This window comes from Lucilia cuprina, chromosome 3 (genome assembly GCF_022045245.1).
Source record: "Lucilia cuprina isolate Lc7/37 chromosome 3, ASM2204524v1, whole genome shotgun sequence".
Classification (NCBI taxonomy): domain Eukaryota; kingdom Metazoa; phylum Arthropoda; class Insecta; order Diptera; family Calliphoridae; genus Lucilia; species Lucilia cuprina.
In genome coordinates this window covers 26891365-26911120 of record NC_060951.1, presented here as the reverse complement: position 1 = coordinate 26911120, position 19756 = coordinate 26891365, and the positions used below count along the sequence as shown (strand labels likewise).

Below are 19756 nucleotides of genomic sequence, written 5' to 3'. Positions count from 1 at the left end.
ATAGACTAGACTATAGACTAGACTATAGACTAGACTATAGACTAGACTATAGACTAGACTATAGACTAGACTATAGACTAGACTATATAGATTATAGTTAGAACTATAGGCTCTAGACTAAGGTCAAGTTAATTGTCTAGAATGTATATTTGGTAAAATTCTAAACTAAAGACTTCACTATAATTTAAACGGAATTTTAATATCTGTTATTCCTTTAAAAGTTGATTAATATTCATATTTCGAAATTAATGTAAAGATAGCCCTCGTGATGTAAAAGTACTTGTCAGTCAGGTCCATCAGTAAAATACACGTATCGTATAATCTTAAAGTGAAATCACAACAATGGACTGACTGTTTTTATTTCCGTTTTTGCTTGAATTATTTAGAAAGGAGCACGATGACGATGAGAATCTGAGGATGATGAACAGAATGAAAAGTAGGTGTGATATGTTAAGAATGTGTGTGATTGTAGATGAGGACAAGAGCAACATCTCAAAATGATTGATTGTGGACAATAATACATGTATACAAAGACATACGTAAAAAACTTACATATATGCGAAGGACAGCTTAAAAACCAAGTAGTTTTACAAGCAGACAAAGTATCACTTTAAAGTGATGGTTTATTTGAATTTCTATTTTTCTGAAACATGTTAAATCACAATTTTCAGATAGTTACCCTGGAATGCCGGATAAGTTTGAATGCCACTATAAATATTTCGGTTTCATACACTAGCAGTATATTTGTAACAAAGTTGGATTTTATAAATTAAATGTTCGAGTGTACATACGTATATATGAATGTATGTATATGAATCTGTGTATGTGTATTTTGGTGTATCCATTGAGAAACTTACCAATTACAGTTAAGTAGACTAACAACACTAAAGGCGGATGTGATGAAACTTGACACTCATAAGGACCCTCGTCACGTTCGTTGGCGTATTGGATTAAAAGTTTCCAATCGTTTGGTTCTTCAAACTCTAACGAGTATCTGGAATCACCGCTGTATGTATGACGACCAAATGTAATAAGTGCCAGTTCGTCGCCTTTTCGACGCATCCATGATACCTTTTCATTGTTTATATTCCACATATATTGTAGTTGTAGTTATTGTTGTTCATGTTGAATTTCATTTATATGGAGACGAAAAAAAGAAAAGAAATACCAGAATAAGAATAATAAATAAATGAACAAGACGAATGAATAAATTTAACAAAATTGAGTACATGATGAAATAATAAGAAAATACTGTTAAATTACTTAATATAAAATATTTCTCGGTAAGTACGTGCTTGTGCCCAGCACAACTTGACTAAATTTTGAAAGCAAAACCAGAGCAGAGGTTTGTGGTTAAATTGTGTGTGCTTTAACATTTAAATATTAAAATAGAAGAAATCCTGATGTGAAACAGAGCGCACAGTAGGTGTTTGATGTTGGTTATTTAAATGTGGTAAGTATTTTTGTTTTTTTTTTTTTTTTTTGATTTGCTTTCATTATACATAATTTATTTTTAAAAAATGTACCAGAGTCTGTGTATTTATCACCTGGAATATTTTCTGATCTTTTAAACAAACATGCATATACGTATAAGTATGTATATAATTTTGGAGATTATTTTGTAAAATTAAAAAAAATTGGGATTTCAGAAAACAGTCTATATCGTTAAGTGAAGTATATTAAAATTATAGTTCAGCAAACTTCAACATTAATGGACTATAATAAAGATAACATTTTATATGATTTCTCCTTGAGTTGAGTTTGTTAGTAGGTCTAGCTCAGTTTTAGTTCTGTACTAGTATAATTCTAGTTCAGTTCAAGTTCAGTGCTAGTTAAGTTTTAGTTCAGTTCTAGTTCAGTTTTAGTTAAGTTCTAGTTCAGTTCTTGTTCAGTTTTAGTTCAGTTCTAGTTCTAGTTCATTTCTAGTTCAGTTCTAGTTTAGTTCTAGTTCAGTACTAGTTCAGTTCTAGTTCAGTTCTAGTTCGGTTCTAGTTCGGTTCTAGTTCAGTTCTAGTTCAGTTCTAGTTCGGTTCTAGTTCAGTTCTAGTTCAGTTCTAGTTCAGTTGTAGTTCAGTTGTAGTTCAGTTCTAGTTCAGTTCTAGTTCGGTTCTAGTTCAGTTCTAGTTCAGTTCTAGTTCAGTTCTAGTTCAGTTCTAGTTCAGTTCTAGTTCAGTTCTAGTTCAGTTCTAGTTCAGTTCTAGTTCTGTTCTAGTTCAGTTCTAGTTCAGTTCTAGTTCAGTTCTAGTTCAGTTCTAGTTCAGTTCTAGTTCAGTTCTAGTTCAGTTCTAGTTCAGTTCTAGTTCAGTTCTAGTTCAGTTCTAGTTCAGTTCTAGTTCAGTTCTAGTTCAGTTCTAGTTCAGTTCTAGTTCAGTTCTAGTTCAGTTCTAGTTCAGTTCTAGTTCAGTTCTAGTTCAGTTCTAGTTCAGTTCTAGTTCAGTTCTAGTTCAGTTCTAGTTCAGTTCTAGTTCAGTTCTAGTTCAGTTCTAGTTCAGTTCTAGTTCAGTTCTAGTTCAGTTCTAGTTCAGTTCTAGTTCAGTTCTAGTTCAGTTCTAGTTCAGTTCTAGTTCAGTTCTAGTTCAGTTCTAGTTCAGTTCTAGTTCAGTTCTAGTTCAGTTCTAGTTCAGTTCTAGTTCAGTTCTAGTTCAGTTCTAGTTCAGTTCTAGTTCAGTTCTAGTTCAGTTCTAGTTCAGTTCTAGTTCAGTTCTAGTTCAGTTCCAGTTCAGTTCTAGTTCAGTTCATGTTCAGTTCTAGTTCAGTTCTAGTTCAGTTCTAGTTCAGTTCTAGTTCAGTTCTAGTTCAGTTCTAGTTCAGTTCTAGTTCAGTTCTAGTTCAGTTCTAGTTCAGTTCTAGTTCAGTTCTAGTTCAGTTCTAGTTCAGTTCTAGTTCAGTTCTAGTTCAGTTCTAGTTCAGTTCTAGTTCAGTTCTAGTTCAGTTCTAGTTCAGTTCTAGTTCAGTTCTAGTTCAGTTCTAGTTCAGTTCTAGTTCAGTTCTAGTTCAGTTCTAGTTCAGTTCTAGTTCAGTTCTAGTTCAGTTCTAGTTCAGTTCTAGTTCAGTTCTAGTTCAGTTCTAGTTCAGTTCTAGTTCAGTTCTAGTTCAGTTCTAGTTCAGTTCTAGTTCAGTTCTAGTTCAGTTCTAGTTCAGTTCTAGTACAGTTCTAGTTCAGTTCTGTTTCAGTTCTAGTTCAGTTCAGTTCCAGTTCAGTTCAAATTAAGTTCAAGTTCAGTTCTAGTTTAGTTCTTGTTCAGTTCCACTTCAAGTTCAGTTCTAGTTCAGTTCCAGTTCAGTTCTAGTTCAGTTCAAATTTTGTTCAAGTTCAGTCCTAATTCAAATATAATTTAATTCCAGTTAAGATGTTTATGTGTTCCTTTCTATATATAGAAGCTCATATAGAAAAAAAGTATTTAAGTCATATTTAATTCCAAAATTACTCCTATTTAAGATAAAGGTAAATTTTATTGTATTTTGAACATAATTTTAAATGTTATTTTCCGGACAGTGAGATTTATTTTGTGTAAAATATTTATGGCACTGCAATCAACGTATGTATGTAAACTGTTTGAAACTGTTCCAATGGTAATATCACATATTTGTGTGTCATTAAATAAACATCTCTTACAAACTCACATTTTGGTGTGTCATTTTCATCTTACCTCATGTCATCAATCTTAAAAAGGTATAACACTTAAGATTAATGATTACAATTGCTTGCAACATTTGAAGAGTGTTTTGAATTAAGGGATATATAATTTACAATTTTGTTAGTATAGGGAACATATTTACTTCTGTAATTTTACCTTACAGCACTTAAGTATTAAGAGGGTACTTGATATATCTTATGTTAAGTTAAGCACTACCACAAAGGAGTATCTATTTAAAGAAATTTTTTTAATATTGAAAAGCTGTAACTTTCGTGCTCTAACTCTTTTATAGTTGGTCAAAAGAGATGCGAAAAACAAATTCTGACAACTATTTTAAATATTATAGATATATTACAATTTAACCTAACTGTGGGTATGAATTATGTTAATTATAATGTTGTATAGGCAAAACATATAAATCAATCAATAAAGAAAAATTTCAGTGGTGATATTATGTTCATAATAAAATTACAAATTGCCTGCGGTACGTATGATTAATATTAATTCAGAGGTTATGTTAGAAAATTCGTTATAACTTTTAGAATGCTTAAGAGATTTCTGCACACAACAATAAAATGGAACACTGAAATAATCTGATAGAAATTATTGTGTTGGTATTCTTAATGATTTCAGACAACAACTCTTTTATCAATGAAAGTATAATCTAGGTCTTTCAAATTTCTAAAGCTTTCATCAGTTAAAATAAAAAACCTAAATTTTTTCTCAACTTTCATAATAGCAAGAACATAGGATATTACATACAACATCTGCAAGCAGATACTGGAAACAAATTTAATAGACTGGCAAATTGACACCAATGGAATTTGCAACTGAAAATGTATAATTTTAAACAGAAAAAATCTCGTAAAGTACAAACATCAAAAAGCCATGAGAGCATAAAAGACACAAATGTTTCCTGCACATTAATTGCCAGACACAACTGAAATTAAAACATCAAATGAGTGGATAATTAAGATGGCCCAATAAAATGAGAAAAATACAGGAAATAAATAAGATAAAACTCGGTAACAAAGAGCGATATTGTCTCTAAGATACAAAGTTGCTACGTGTGTATGTCAAAAGTCATTACAGTGACTTACACAATGGAAAATGTGACACAAAAGTATAAGGACACTTATACACAAGCTCTCAAAACAAAGGTATCAAATGATAGCGGTAGTTGTTGTTATTTACATAAAAACATTAGACAGATGTCTGGATTTACTGAATTCAAATTCAGCATAGGTATAAATAAGTGGGTCAAAAGGAAGAAAGGAACATAAATTATTCTTTCTAAGAAATTTACCTTGAATGATTGTTTTAAAAATGCTTTGAAACTTGTTGGAAAAAACACATCTAAATGATTTACCTCTTCCCATTTAAGGCCAAACTATTATTCAAACTTAATCTTTTTTTCTTTTTTTCTTCTTAACTCTATAAACAAATGTAGTAAATAAAATTAATTAAGTTACATAAATTGCCAAAAGTTAATTTCTGACTATTATAACCTAATTAAATATTTATTTAATCTTGGCATTTAAAAATAATGTTCTCCAATTTAAGGGGAGTGTTTAATACAGAAACAAGTTAAAGTGCTAAATAAGGTAGTGCCGAATCATAAGTATTCTCCATCCATAAGTTTATATTAAATATAATTTGTGGAATTTGTGTTTCTAAGATAATTTATAAAATTTATTTAATTGCGACACTAAATTTAATTTCTAAAATGGTTATATTTACAATAAAATAGTCAAAAAACTTTATTTTAAATATATTTTGAGACTTCAGTAATTTTGCGTATAACTTAAATGAGTTTTTACCTCGCCTGTGCTCATTTATACTATTATTTATTCAACGTTAACAAAAACAATTTTTATTATTGTTTTACACAGATTTTCTATCGGCGCCTTAAAGTATACTATAATTTTTATTTGAGGTAAAACAAATTTATGATTTTACAATTAATGGCTGTGACTATTTTCGAATTTTAATGAAATGCATTATTTATCTAAACAACTAATAAGTATATTCGTGGCCGACCATATGATATCCTACAGAGGTTGTGACGATAAAATATGACTTGATTTTATAACAAAAAGAGACTCTGTAAAACTAGTTTACTCTATGGAAAATATTATTGGCTAGTCTATAGTGTCTAATCTATAGTCTAGTCCATAGTCTAGTCTATAGTCTAGTCTATAGTCTAGTCTATAGTCTAGTCTATAGTCTAGTCTATAGTCTAGTCTATAGTCTAGTCTATAGTCTAGTCTATAGTCTAGTCTATAGTCTAGTCTATAGTCTAGTCTATAGTCTAGTCTATAGTCTAGTCTATAGCCTAGTCTATAGTGTAGTCTATAGTCTAGTCTATAGTCTAGTCTAGACTATAGCCTAGTATATAGTCTAGTCTATAGTCTAGTCTATAGTCTAGTCTATAGTCTAGTCTATAGTCTAGTCTATAGTCTAGTCTATAGTCTAGTCTATAGTCTAGTCTATAGTCTAGTCTATAGTCTAGTCTATAGTCTAGTCTATAGTCTAGTCTTTAGTCTAGTCTATAGTCTAGTCTATAGTCTAGTCAATAGTCTAGTCTATAGTCTAGTCTATAGTCTAGTCTATAGTCTAGTCTATAGTCTAGTCTATAGTCTAGTCTATAGTCTAGTCTATAGTCTAGTCTATAGTCTAGTCTATAGTCTAGTCTATAGTCTAGTCTATAGTCTAGTTTATAGTCTAGTTTATAGTCTAGTCTATAGTCTAGTCTGTAGTCTAGTCTATAGTCTAGTCTGTAGTCTAGTCTATAGTCTAGTCTATAGTCTAGTCTATAGTCTAGTCTATAGTCTAGTCTATAGTCTAGTCTATAGTCTAGTCTATAGTCTAGTCTGTAGTCTAGTCTATAGTCTAGTCTGTAGTCTAGTCTATAGTCTAGTCTATAGTCTAGTCTATAGTCTAGTCTATAGTCTAGTCTATAGTCTAGTCTATAGTCTAGTCTATAGTCTAGTCTATAGTCTAGTCTATAGTCTAGTCTATAGTCTAGTCTATAGTCTAGTCTATAGTCTAGTCTATAGTCTAGTCTATAGTCTAGTCTATAGTCTAGTCTATAGTCTAGTCTATAGTCTAGTCTATAGTCTAGTCTATAGTCTAGTCTATAGTCTAGTCTATAGTCTAGTCTATAGTCTAGTCTATAGTCTAGTCTATAGTCTAGTCTATAGTCTAGTCTATAGTCTAGTCTATAGTCTAGTCTATAGTCTAGTCTATAGTCTAGTCTATAGTCTAGTCTATAGTCTAGTCTATATTCTAGTCTATATTCTAGTCTATATTCTAGTCTATAGTCTAGTCTATAGTCTAGTCTATAGTCTAGTCTATAGTCTAGTCTATAGTCTAGTCTATAGTCTAGTCTATAGTCTAGTCTATAGTCTAGTCTATAGTCTAGTCTATAGTCTAGTCTATAGTCTAGTCTATAGTCTAGTCTATAGTCTAGTCTATAGTCTAGTCTATAGTCTAGTCTATAGTCTAGTCTATAGTCTAGTCTATAGTCTAGTCTATAGTCTAGTCTATAGTCTAGTCTATAGTCTAGTTTATAGTCTAGTCTATAGTCTAGTCTATAGTCTAGTCTATAGTCTAGTCTATAGTCTAGTCTATAGTCTAGTCTATAGTCTTGTCATGGTCTAGTCTATAGTCTTGTCATGGTCTAGTTTAGTCCATAGTACTGTCTATAGTCTATACTATATTCCATTCGGCATACGACATTTTTCTCAAATTTTCAACAGAATAACATACCTTCAAGATCCTAGATATGACACCGATCAAATCAATTTATTACGAAATTTTTAACTTTTTTGCAATGTTGCTTTTTTTGTTTTTTTTTCTTTTGTAAAATTCCCTTTTTGTAAATAAATGGTTTTACCAAAAGTGCTCAGATATACATATAAGAGCCTTGATGTATATCTCTTATATGTGGTTTATATTCACAAAAACTTACATACATATGTACATATGAATGTTTGTAGATAGACACTTTTATAAGTTAATTATATTTAAGATTATAACTAGTTGTACATTTATACAAACTGTTAATTTAATTAATTTTTTTATGTAAACATATTCATCCACCGTAAATACTGTATGTATGGATGTGTAAGCAAGAATATTTATACATATTTGCTATTCATGTTTTACGTGCGTGTGTTTTTGTATAAATATTTATTATTTTTCTCAATGATGATGATGATCAGCGTGAAGTAAAGATGTGTCTAGAGCTTGCGTGTATGTGTGTATTTACCCTAGTGTGAGTATATGAATTCAGACCACATTGTTCATTGTTTGTGAAAGGTAACAGGTGAAGACAATGACAAGTTTTTTCTTTGTATTTGTTTTATTTTTGCAACCAATTTAACCAAAAATTTATATCAACATACAAGTAGGTATAACTATATAATGGTTACGATATTTTCTAAAGGTGAAAATATGCGACAACAATCTAAAAATTTCTTTAATATATATGAAGATGAAAACTTAAATGTATTGTGTAACAATGAATTTTAATGTTAATAGAGAAAATATTAAAATTGCACGTATATTTAAAAACAGATGTGACTACAATTCCTGAAAGGCATAACAAAAAAAAAAAAAAAAAAAAAAAAACAAATATACTTTTTAGTTAGTCCTACTATAAGTTGTGCAAATTTATAGTAGTTTATATAATACAAGGATAAACAAATTTATTTTTATGTGAGAGTATATCTGCTTATGTTTGTTTTTGTATTAATGTTTGTGTGTAAAAACTTTGGGTAACCATAGACAATATTTGTTGTAAAGAACCACAGTACAAAATCATAAGTACATACATACATTATATATGTATGTATACAAATAAAATAAAAACAGTAAGTATATATAAAAGATTCGTCTTTGTTGAATCTTATGTACATTACACCATAGTAAATTTATATATGGACAATTTCGTGTCAGGTGATCCAATTCAAAAGATCGATTTCAGCCGGATGTAGATCAAAATCTTATATATTGGTCATAATGGGTTAATTTAAAATGAGTATTTTTACCTATTAGTACTAGAAAAAAATGTTTTAAAGAAGTTTAGATAGATATTTTTTGGGATGCGACAAAAAAATTTAACTCAAGAATTAAATATTTGACACTCAATTTTTCACTATTTTTTAGTTTAATTAAAATATTTACAATTATTTGTAGTAATTGAAGTATGTATCATTACAATTACTTGTAATTGATTTATTTGTCTTTACAATACATGTTGTACTTAAAAAAACAATCAATTTTAAAACTTAAATTTTACTAAGATTTATAATTGTAATTGAGTTAATAAATATAGCAATTATTTGTAATTTTAATAGGTAATTAGTCAATTATAATTACAAATAATAGCAATTTGTAGTATCTTAATTACAATTAGGAATTTTAAATTTGTCTAAACATTTATAATTACTTGTAATAGTAATTGCAGTATACCACCATTACAAATATTTCTAAAACTCATTACAATTACAAGTTTTTGTAATTACAATTTCTTTTAATTGAAAAACAATTAACTTTTCTGAATTTGGTAACATTATCAACATTATAATTACCAGTAATTGTAGGTAGGATATAATACCATTATAATTACAAATAATAGTAATTTGTAGTACATTAATATATATTTACAATTACTTCTAATTGTAACTGAAAAAAAATTAATATAATTTTTTTTTTACTTTTCAGAATTTTGTACTTGAACTGATTGGCTTTACAATTGCGGTAGGTATATAATTCAATTGTATTTACATATAATAGTAATTGGTTTTACTTTAATTACAATTACGAATATTATATTATTTTTTTTAATAATTACAATTACTTGCAGAAGTAATTGATATATTAACTATTACAATTACTTAGAATTTGTGTTATTGCAGTATAAGGAATTACAATTACTTCCACTTGTAAATGATAAAAAATTAGTTTTGAAAATTGTTTGTACTTTTTTTATTATTGTACGTTTAACCCTTGGGACGAACGACGAATTTCGTATAGCACGACGAACTATACGAAATTCGTCAAATGGAACACAATCAAATTATTCGTACTGTGAATTCGTTTCAATATTTGTTTGTTCGTAATTGGAAAAAGTAAGAAAAAGGAACAAAATTAAATTTTTGTGAATCTCCACGATTTTGAGATAATTTTAACAGCTTTAAAATTTATTCGAATATTATTTCGAAAGTAGAAAATGTAAGAAATTGGGCTCGAAAAAAACTAAAATTATATTTTTGTGAATATCACCAATTTTGAGATTATTTTAATAGCTTCAAAATTTTTTCGAACATTACTTCGAATTTTCGAACATAATTTTAAATATTTCAACATACCATTGTAGTGTCATCAAGTGTACTCCAAACTGACAAATATCATACAATTTCGGACACCAGAACTGGTTTTAATGGCTTTAAAAGTTTTTCGAACTTAAGTTCGAATTTTAGAAAATTTTTTTTTTAGTTTTTATGACCCAGAGATTATTTTAAGAGCATAAAAAATTTTTCGAACATAACTTCGAATTTTCGAATATTCGAACATAATATTGTATTGTCATTAGGTGTACTCACAGCCGCCAAATTTCAGAAAATTCGGGCTCCCGGAATTGGTCTTAAAACAATTTTCCCCAATTACCTCGTCGTTTGTCTGCGTAAGAAATAGAAACAAAACTATCGCACAGTTCGTTACGTATGACGAATTTCGTCAATTTTGTGCAATTCTTTAGAAAGTCAAGTAAACAGCCTTCCTGAACTGTAGGGTTATGTATATTTTAATATGTACAACTTTATGTATGTACTTGCTTCTAAAACTACCAGAACTAATGTAAACAAACTTTTCAAATCTACTTCAACATACGAATTGATGCGTGATAAAGTGTGGTAAACCACAAAAACAGGTTATAATTCTATAGATGTATATTAGAGTGGCCACTTTATTATGGAGGAAAACAAAATGATCCTACCCTTCAGATATAGTCCCATCAGAAAATAATAAAATAATAGCTCATATATAGTTTTAGCATACCAATAAAGACCAATAATAAACAAGTTTTGCAGGAACCAAAATCCTTATAAAAATGACTTTAGCGTTCATACTTTAAACTAGCGGTATGACTATGAATAGATCTTTTCAAAGTTTAACTAATTTACAATGAAAGTATGGATTTTGTTTTAATTTTTTCTCTACTGTTACATTTTGATATTTGAAGAACTTCTGTGAGGTTACTTGAAGATCTTCTGTATGAATTATTTCTAGTTGCATTCTAAATCTCATACATACCTGTAAGGTAAGTAAATAGTCAATTTTTACAAGTATATAAAAGTGTATGTTAGTGTTTATGAGATTAAAACAAAAAAATAAAATTTAGACGCATTCAACTCACGAACATGGAAACTGTCAGCAATTCCGTACACGTTTCATCATGAGAAAAATAAAATAAAATAAAAAACAGCATGTGATTTTAGACCTTTCCAGTCAAACTAACTTTATGATGATGATGTTCTTGCAAATATGTAATAGAATTTGATGTGGTTGATGTTGACGATGTAAAATGTGTTGTACAGAGAAAAAAATAAACAACATCCATAAACATCTGTGTTGCTACAAGCAACAAGAATCACAGCATATACTCTTCATTTTATAGTCTACATCTAATAACACAACACAACATATTTACATCAAAATTATTTAAATTTTGTATATAAATCAGTGCTGAAAAAAAACAGCAAAAGATCAACATGTTTATTGCTAAAAATTTTTCATCGAACTTATTGACTAAAGTTTGTTTTTGTTTTTACTTCCTTCATTATAGATTTATTTGGATAAATTAAACAGGTTTCCTGTCATTATGTTGTTTAATAGTTTTTCAATGTTTCCATATCTTAAAGGCAAAATATTGTAAATGGAATTTGTACAATTGTGGAATATATTTAGCAGATGCTGCTTTTACATTATACTGTAAGTTGATTAAATCGCAAGCAGCATGCAAATAATGTAGATTGTGTATACTTGAACATTTAAGCAAACTATCAATATTGAAGTTTAAAATCGATTATAAATGAGGAAAGTTAGTAGTTGATTTCTTAAATATTTAGCATTATTAGTTATTTATTTTAGTCGAAGTGATGTTCCGATGTTTTCATTCAATTTGTGTGCCAAAAAGTATAAGTCATAGAAGGGCAAAAGTACCAAAAAAATACTTTCCTACAGATTTTAATTAACTTAGATTTATAGATTTTCACTAACTCTGGACATTACATAGAAAATGTCATGTTTCTAGGTTCAATATTATAGAACATTTATAAATTTTTGAAATTTGATCAACAAAAAATTACCAAAAATCCTCTCTGATTTGTTTTTATAAACAAGCAAGTACAATAACAAAATTTTCCGTACAATTTTGAGTGTTGTTGTAGATTTATTATTTTTGTCTTAGCATACACAATAAATCTAAATATGGCAGATATGGCTAAATCGACCCCGCTATCTATAAAGATCGAGAGTATATTCTTTATGGGGATGGAAAATTATTTTATAAAAATTATAAAAAAATACCCTTCAAAAAAAAAAAGAGTAAATATGTTACAACTCACTCCAAATTAGAATGTGGTTTTCTGATTAGATCGTAGTGTTTGTCCATCTAACTACCCGTGTCGATTATCTCAGTTTAGTATCTTTATCTCAGTTTAGTACCTTTGCAAAACTTGTTTAAGACTAAAAAAATATAAGCTTAAATATTTCTTGAAGCAAAGAGGATACTCCACACGTTTAAGCATATTTCTCAAGGAATAGTTATATTTTTAATTTATTTTTTTTTAATTTTAACACATGAACTGACCAATTGTGAAGGGCTACTCACCGGATATCATTCCGCTCATGATGACTTAAAACTACTGGGCTCTAAACTTGTGAAATTGCAATTTATCCAATAGTTCTAGAGTTTCCGAATTATTTCCAAAAATTAACAGTATCTAAATACTGTGTGGTATGGGAGGGTATCATATGGTCGGACATGCCCGCCTATATTTTCGTTGTACCTACAAATTTTCACTTTTTCCATATTCCACAGTCAAGCACATTTAGTAGTGTACCTGGTACGTATACTTAATATTTCTTTCAAAAATATCACTCATACGTGATGTTAAACAACATAAATAGCTTTAAATTTAAAATGATTTAATTTAAATAGAAAATCACGTAAATTGTGATTATTCATTTAAAACAAAATATGTATATGCAAATTGTTATTAATTTTAATACAATTATAATTGAATCACATTAATTATGAAATATTCAATTGTCATTTTGTGTTTAATTCGATAGCAGCAACATTATTTAATCAGACTTAAACAATTATTTTTTAAAGATGAATAAAAAAATATGAGGATTTCATTGATTTTGTCACAAAGTTTTATTAATTACTGGTCTATTATAGTTTTAAGACACAATATCTATGTCCTGGATAGTTTGTCGAAAGCATGCTAAGGATTTAACTTTTCTTCAAGTTTTCTTTATTATTAAGTTTTATATGTGGCCTTCGGTAGGTTAGTGGTTAGTGTTCTAGTCTGGTAGACTAGAGGTGGTGGGTTCGATTCCCACCTGAGACACTGGTCAAGGAGCGCACAATAGGCCCGATAGAAGCCTAGATGTATTTCTTCGGATTTGATGTATATACATCCTCCTTTCAAACTAACTAACTAACTAAGTTTTATATAATATTGACATCAACAAATACAAATAGTGATGTTTGTTTTAATTATTAAATGAAGATAATTTTAAGCAATAATTATTTTTTTAAAGATATTTATTATTCCATGCCGTAATTCTGTTTGATGTTCATATTAATAAAAATTGAATTATATACATAAAATAATAAACACATATTTTAAATACTACTGTTTGTTACAGTTTCAATTCTAAAAAAACAAGAATTTTTTAATTATATTTTTAAGCCTTTAGTAAATTGCGTAAAATTCGATTGTTGTTATTTTCTTTATCAGAATTTGCACTTCAAAGTTGCTTAGAAACAGCTTGATTGTACATTTCACATGTAAAAGGTTACAAAACTTTTGCACAAACATGTTTTTTTATATTTTTACTCTTGCCTTGATTGTTATAAACTAAATTGTAGAAATATTATTCTTAAAGTATCTAAACACGTGCTGCCAACAAAAAAATAAAAAGGATAACAAATAAGAATTTATAGTTGAGCATATTCGACTCTATGATACCCTAATATTATATCGTAATTAAATTGTGTAGATTTCTATAAAATTGATTAAAACCGGAAATTATGGATGTGTATTTTGTTTTATTAGAATGTCATTGAAAAATTTATAAGCAAGTTGATGAACGGACATCATTAAATCTATTGAGAAAGTGATTTTGAATCTGTTTTACAAAAATTATTATAATCATATGATTTTCTCAAATATATGTAGATTTATAGGTTATTAAAATAAAACTCGGTATTAAGTATACTTAAACATTTTATAAGCGCCTCCATACTTCAACAATTGTTTTTGTTTAAATATTAGTAGGAGTCCAAAATAATTTTTCATGTTTTTTTTTTTTTTTTTTATAAAAACATGTTTTTAATACACATGTTTTAAGGATTTCTTTCAACAATGACACTACCCTAATGAACATGTACATAGATGTTTGTCAAGATTGTTTGCTTAACAAGTCTGGGTTTTGTTTAAGAAATTTTTGATGTATGTTTCCTTAAGGGTTGGGCTGACTCAACTGAATAACAAACAATCTCTCAAAAAGATAAACAAAATTTTCTAAACAATTAAAATGTTATTTTATTTGTAGAATAATTGAAGTGATTTAATCTTTCGATTAGAATATTTTGGTAAATTAAATGTTACTTTAAATTAAATTTATTCATTTAAGGTGTATTACGGAAAAAAAGATTTTAATTATTAGTTCGTAAATGTGTGGTTTGTAAATGGTAATATTGGTTGGTAATACTAGTAATCAATCAAAGCTGTAAAACTGTTTTATAATAAACTCACAAATAAGAGAAAACAACTTGGTAACAAAACTCCGGAGCCTATAATTTCTCCAGAACTTTTAACACATTCACAGCAAAAACTAGGTAATGGGTTGTACTTACTTCTATATGAATACTATTGAATGAATAAGTAATGAAAAAAGGTTTTATTAGCATTTTAACTCATTACTTTTCAATGTAAGTTTTTCCTGGATTTTATCTCTACTATCATACTTTTATTTATAACTTTTACTCCTACCTAATTATAGTTTACGATTTCGTCTATTGTGCTAAATGATTTACTATAAAAGGAAACATAATAAAATCTGAGAGCCATATTCATAAACTTTTATCAAATGTTTATAAATCAAATTTTCATACAAAATTTGTTCTGTAAACCTTTGATAAATGTTTATGAAAAAAAAAGCCATAAGTGTATTAGATTATATTATGTAATAATTCGGAAATATCTTCAAATCAACGTATTCAGCTTTATACAAACTTATTGAAAATCACTACCGAACTCATGTAAAATTTTCCCTATTGTTATACATACTTAGTCTATCAATGTATGAATATCCGTCTTAAGTTATTATATGTAATAAGTACAATAGTATTTACAAGAAAATCCTAAGCATGTACATTTAATCAATATACATTTGTTACATAATGACCAATAACTTTTTAATCATTAAATAACTAAATCACTTTTCTATTCATGGTAAATAATGTGTAGGTTGTACGAAAAAGTATAAAATCATAGCATTGCACAGTGGATTAGAATTTAGCAATTAAAATAATACTTAACTTCTCTTTAGGTTAGGGTTAAGTTGAAGTAAGGATGTTTCCTATATTAAATTTGAAGAAAGACGATTAGGCCACTACTTTAGTTGGAATATGTTAAGAAGGTATTAATATCTAATGTTTAGTTTCCTAGAATATTCCGATTCGTGTTGCTGAGGTATGAAATACCTGGAATAATATCGCTCCAAATTAATATTTTACGAAAATGTTCCACAGTCTCACTGAACTTTTGGCAAATTTGACACTCCTTAGATAGAGTCGTCCAATGGTTCTTTTCACCATTTCATTATTTAAAAGGGTCTTATTTGATTATCTCGCTTCTAATTCTTCGATTTCTTCAGATTATTCGCAAGTTGTCTGGTACCACATTCGTACCATTGAAAGTTCAACATGGTCTTGGATTTAGATGATTTACCTTCTGCTGTCTGTATCCTTTGATATATTTCTTGGTTTTCAATGTTGATCCCTAGGTTCTATTTTGTATTACATAGCTATTTATAAAGTCATTACCAGTCTCCTTCTAAGTAGTCATTGAGTAGGAACAAGTAATTAGGATGTTTTTGCTGGGTAAAAGGATACACCTATGTAAGGATAAGTGTGCCATAGATATCAAATTAGATAAACAGATATCGTAACCTTATCACTTAAAATTTCTTTTCACAATATTTGTATAAAAAACGCAGACATACATTGAGGAAAATTGATATAATATTGAATTTTCCTTAATGTTTTTGTTAGATTTTTTGCCTGCGTTTGCTAAACATGTTTTTTTTTCAGGCGATTGTTTTTTTCTTAACATTGATATAAAGCAAAACAATCTTAACAATAAAATTGATATCTATTAGTAAGCAGCAACCTTCAAAACCATATATTATTTACATCAATTTCACTTTTCTATTCTTCTGTAGTAAAGTTTATTTTATTTATTTTTTGCTAAGGAATTCCTATTTATCATGGTTCGTTAAAAATTGAGATGAATGTATGATATTGAAGTGAATGATAATGGGTGAATTTGTTGAATGAAATATATAGACTATTGATAGAATCTTAAATATAACAATATTTATTGATTTTATAACAAATTGTATACCCAATAATCTAAGTATAGATCTGCTCTTCTCTGCTTTTGCTTTCCCTTTTAAAATATACTTAATAGGTTGTTTTTATAAAATACTTAAACTTACTGTTTTCCCTTGCAAATCGTTGACGCGACAGTGTAGATAAACATTTGCTCCCAATTGTGTGCTTACATTTACCGTGGTAAATGGATCAGCAAAAAATGGAAATGGTTCATGTGTAGTAGTCTCCGTTATTTCTAGTTCTTCATCCTCTGGTGTGTCTGTGAAAGGTGACGAAAATTCTTGCCAAAAGTTTTTCGGAAATGTATCAAAAGGATCGCCAGCCCGTGGTCGCTTTACTGAAAAGATATCAAGGCCAATATAAATATAATATAAAAACAATTATGAATGCATATTCGAACGTGGCCGACCATATGATACCTTACATCAGTCAGTATGTTAAAAATGTGGATTATTCTTAAAAAAATAATAAATTTATTATTTTACTATTATTTTTTTATTTATTTTATTATTATTATTTATTATTTTATTATTTTTGTAGAGATTTTCCACAAGTGGTCTCATAGGGAAGTAGGACGGACATAACTAAATCGACTTAGAAAGTGATTCTGACCCGATTGGTATACTTTAAAGTGGATGTAGGATCAATATTTATGAGTATTACAAACATCAGCACAAACTCCTACTGCAGTGATGTATAATTACAAGTGTCTAAAAATAGTATGGACTAGACTATAGTCTATAGACTAGACTATAGACTAGACTATAGACTAGACTATAGACTAGACTATAGACTAGACTATAGACTAGACTATAGACAAGACTATAGACTAGACTATAGACTAGACTATAGACTAGACTATAGACTGGACTATAGACTAGACTATAGACTAGACTATAGACTAGACTATAGACTGGACTATAGACTAGACTATAGACTAGACTATAGACTAGACTATAGACTAGACTATAGACTAGACTATAGACTAGACTATAGACTAGACTAGACTAGACTATAGACTAGACTATAGACTAGACTATAGACTAGACTATAGACTAGACTATAGACTAGACTATAGACTAGACTATAGACTAGACTATAGACTAGACTATAGACTAGACTATAGACTAGACTATAGAATAGACTATAGACTAGACTATAGACTAGACTATAGACTAGACTATAGACTAGACTATAGACTAGACTATAGACTAGACTATAGACTAGACTATAGACTAGACTATAGACTAGACTATAGACTAGACTATAGACTAGACTATAGACTAGACTATAGACTAGACTATAGACTAGACTATAGACTAGACTATAGACTAGACTATAGACTAGACTATAGACTAGACTATAGACTAGACTATAGACTAGACTATAGACTAGACTATAGACTAGACTATAGACTAGACTATAGACTAGACTATAGACTAGACTATAGACTAGACTATAGACTAGACTATAGACTAGACTATAGACTAGACTATAGACTAGACTATAGACTAGACTATAGACTAGACTATAGACTAGACTATAGACTAGACTATAGACTAGACTATAGACTAGACTATAGACTAGACTATAGACTAGACTATAGACTAGACTATAGACTAGACTATAGACTAGACTATAGACTAGACTATAGACTAGACTATAGACTAGACTATAGACTAGACTATAGACTAGACTATAGACTAGACTATAGACTAGACTATAGACTAGAAGACTAGACTATAGACTAGACTATAGACTAGACTATAGACTAGACTATAGACTAGACTATAGACTAGACTATAGACTAGACTATAGACTAGACTATAGACTAGACTATAGACTAGACTATAGACTAGACTATAGACTAGACTATAGACTAGACTATAGACTAGACTATAGACTAGACTATAGACTAGACTATAGACTAGACTATAGACTAGACTATAGACTAGACTATAGACTAGACTATAGACTAGACTATAGACTAGACTATAGACTAGACTATAGACTAGACTATAGACTAGACTATAGACTAGACTATAGACTAGACTATAGACTAGACTATAGACTAGACTATAGACTAGACTATAGACTAGACTATAGACTAGACTATAGACTAGACTATAGACTAGACTATAGACTAGACTATAGACTAGACTATAGACTAGACTATAGACTAGACTATAGACTAGACTATAGACTAGACTATAGACTAGACTATAGACTAGACTATAGACTAGACTATAGACTAGACTATAGACTAGACTATAGACTAGACTATAGAATAGACTATAGACTAGACTATAGACTAGACTATAGACTAGACTATAGACTAGACTATAGACTAGACTATAGACTAGACTATAGACTAGACTATAGACTAGACAATAGACTAGACTATAGACTACACTATAGACTATACTATAAACTACACTATAGACTAGACTATTGTTTAGACTATAGACTAGACTATTGACTAGACTATGGATTAGAGTATAGACTACACTAAACACCAGACTATAGACTAAACTATAAGTCAGAATGCAGGCAACGCTATATGCTAGAATCTAGACTAGACTTTTGACTATAATTTTTAATGCTCGCTAATGAAATATCGGGAATCAAAAATTCTTAAACTGAACAGTTTGTGAGTCTGTTAAAAATTTACGCTTTTGGCTTTCTTTATTCAATTTTATTAACTCATTCTGTATGCTATTAAATACATAATTTATATATATTGTTTATCAATCAACACTATTGTGTTATTTAAATATGCTTGGCAACATACAAATAAACAAACAATTTAGTTTGTAAATATGTATTGTTAAATTAAGTATACTTACATGGTGCTGAACAGGATACAAAATGCTGGATTGCTGAATAAACAATGGCAAATATCCAAATTGTTTTTGATTCCATATCTAAATTAGAACACAGAGAATTATTAGATTTTATACTAATATAACTAAATTTATAATGTATGCATTGTTTAAATAATTGGAACAATTTAATTAATTAATATGTACACAATTTGTGGAAAGGAATAAATTTTACATAAAAATACTACAACAGAGATACTGAATAAACGAGAAATATTACCCAGTAAACATAAAGGTTGACTTTTGAGTGATTAAATATTTTATCGGTTTTACACTGAAAATTTTACTATGGTATGCATTTGATTGTTATCAAA

At 28.7% G+C, this 19756-nt stretch overlaps 1 protein-coding gene across 4 annotated transcripts in view; it reads right to left on the bottom strand.

Moving 5' to 3' along the window:
• LOC111686578 (hemicentin-1) overlaps positions 1–19756 on the bottom strand; it is a 191460-nt gene that overhangs the window by 23117 nt on the left and 148587 nt on the right. For all 4 annotated transcript variants that reach the window (XM_046947183.1, XM_046947185.1, XM_046947184.1 and 1 more), the window contains 3 exons: positions 19407–19484; positions 16665–16897; positions 858–1071 (listed from right to left, as the gene is read on the bottom strand). In XM_046947183.1, the coding sequence (XP_046803139.1) occupies positions 858–1071; positions 16665–16897; positions 19407–19482 (523 nt within the window). In that variant the 5' untranslated portion in view covers positions 19483–19484. The remainder of the gene's footprint in view (positions 1–857; positions 1072–16664; positions 16898–19406; positions 19485–19756) is intronic.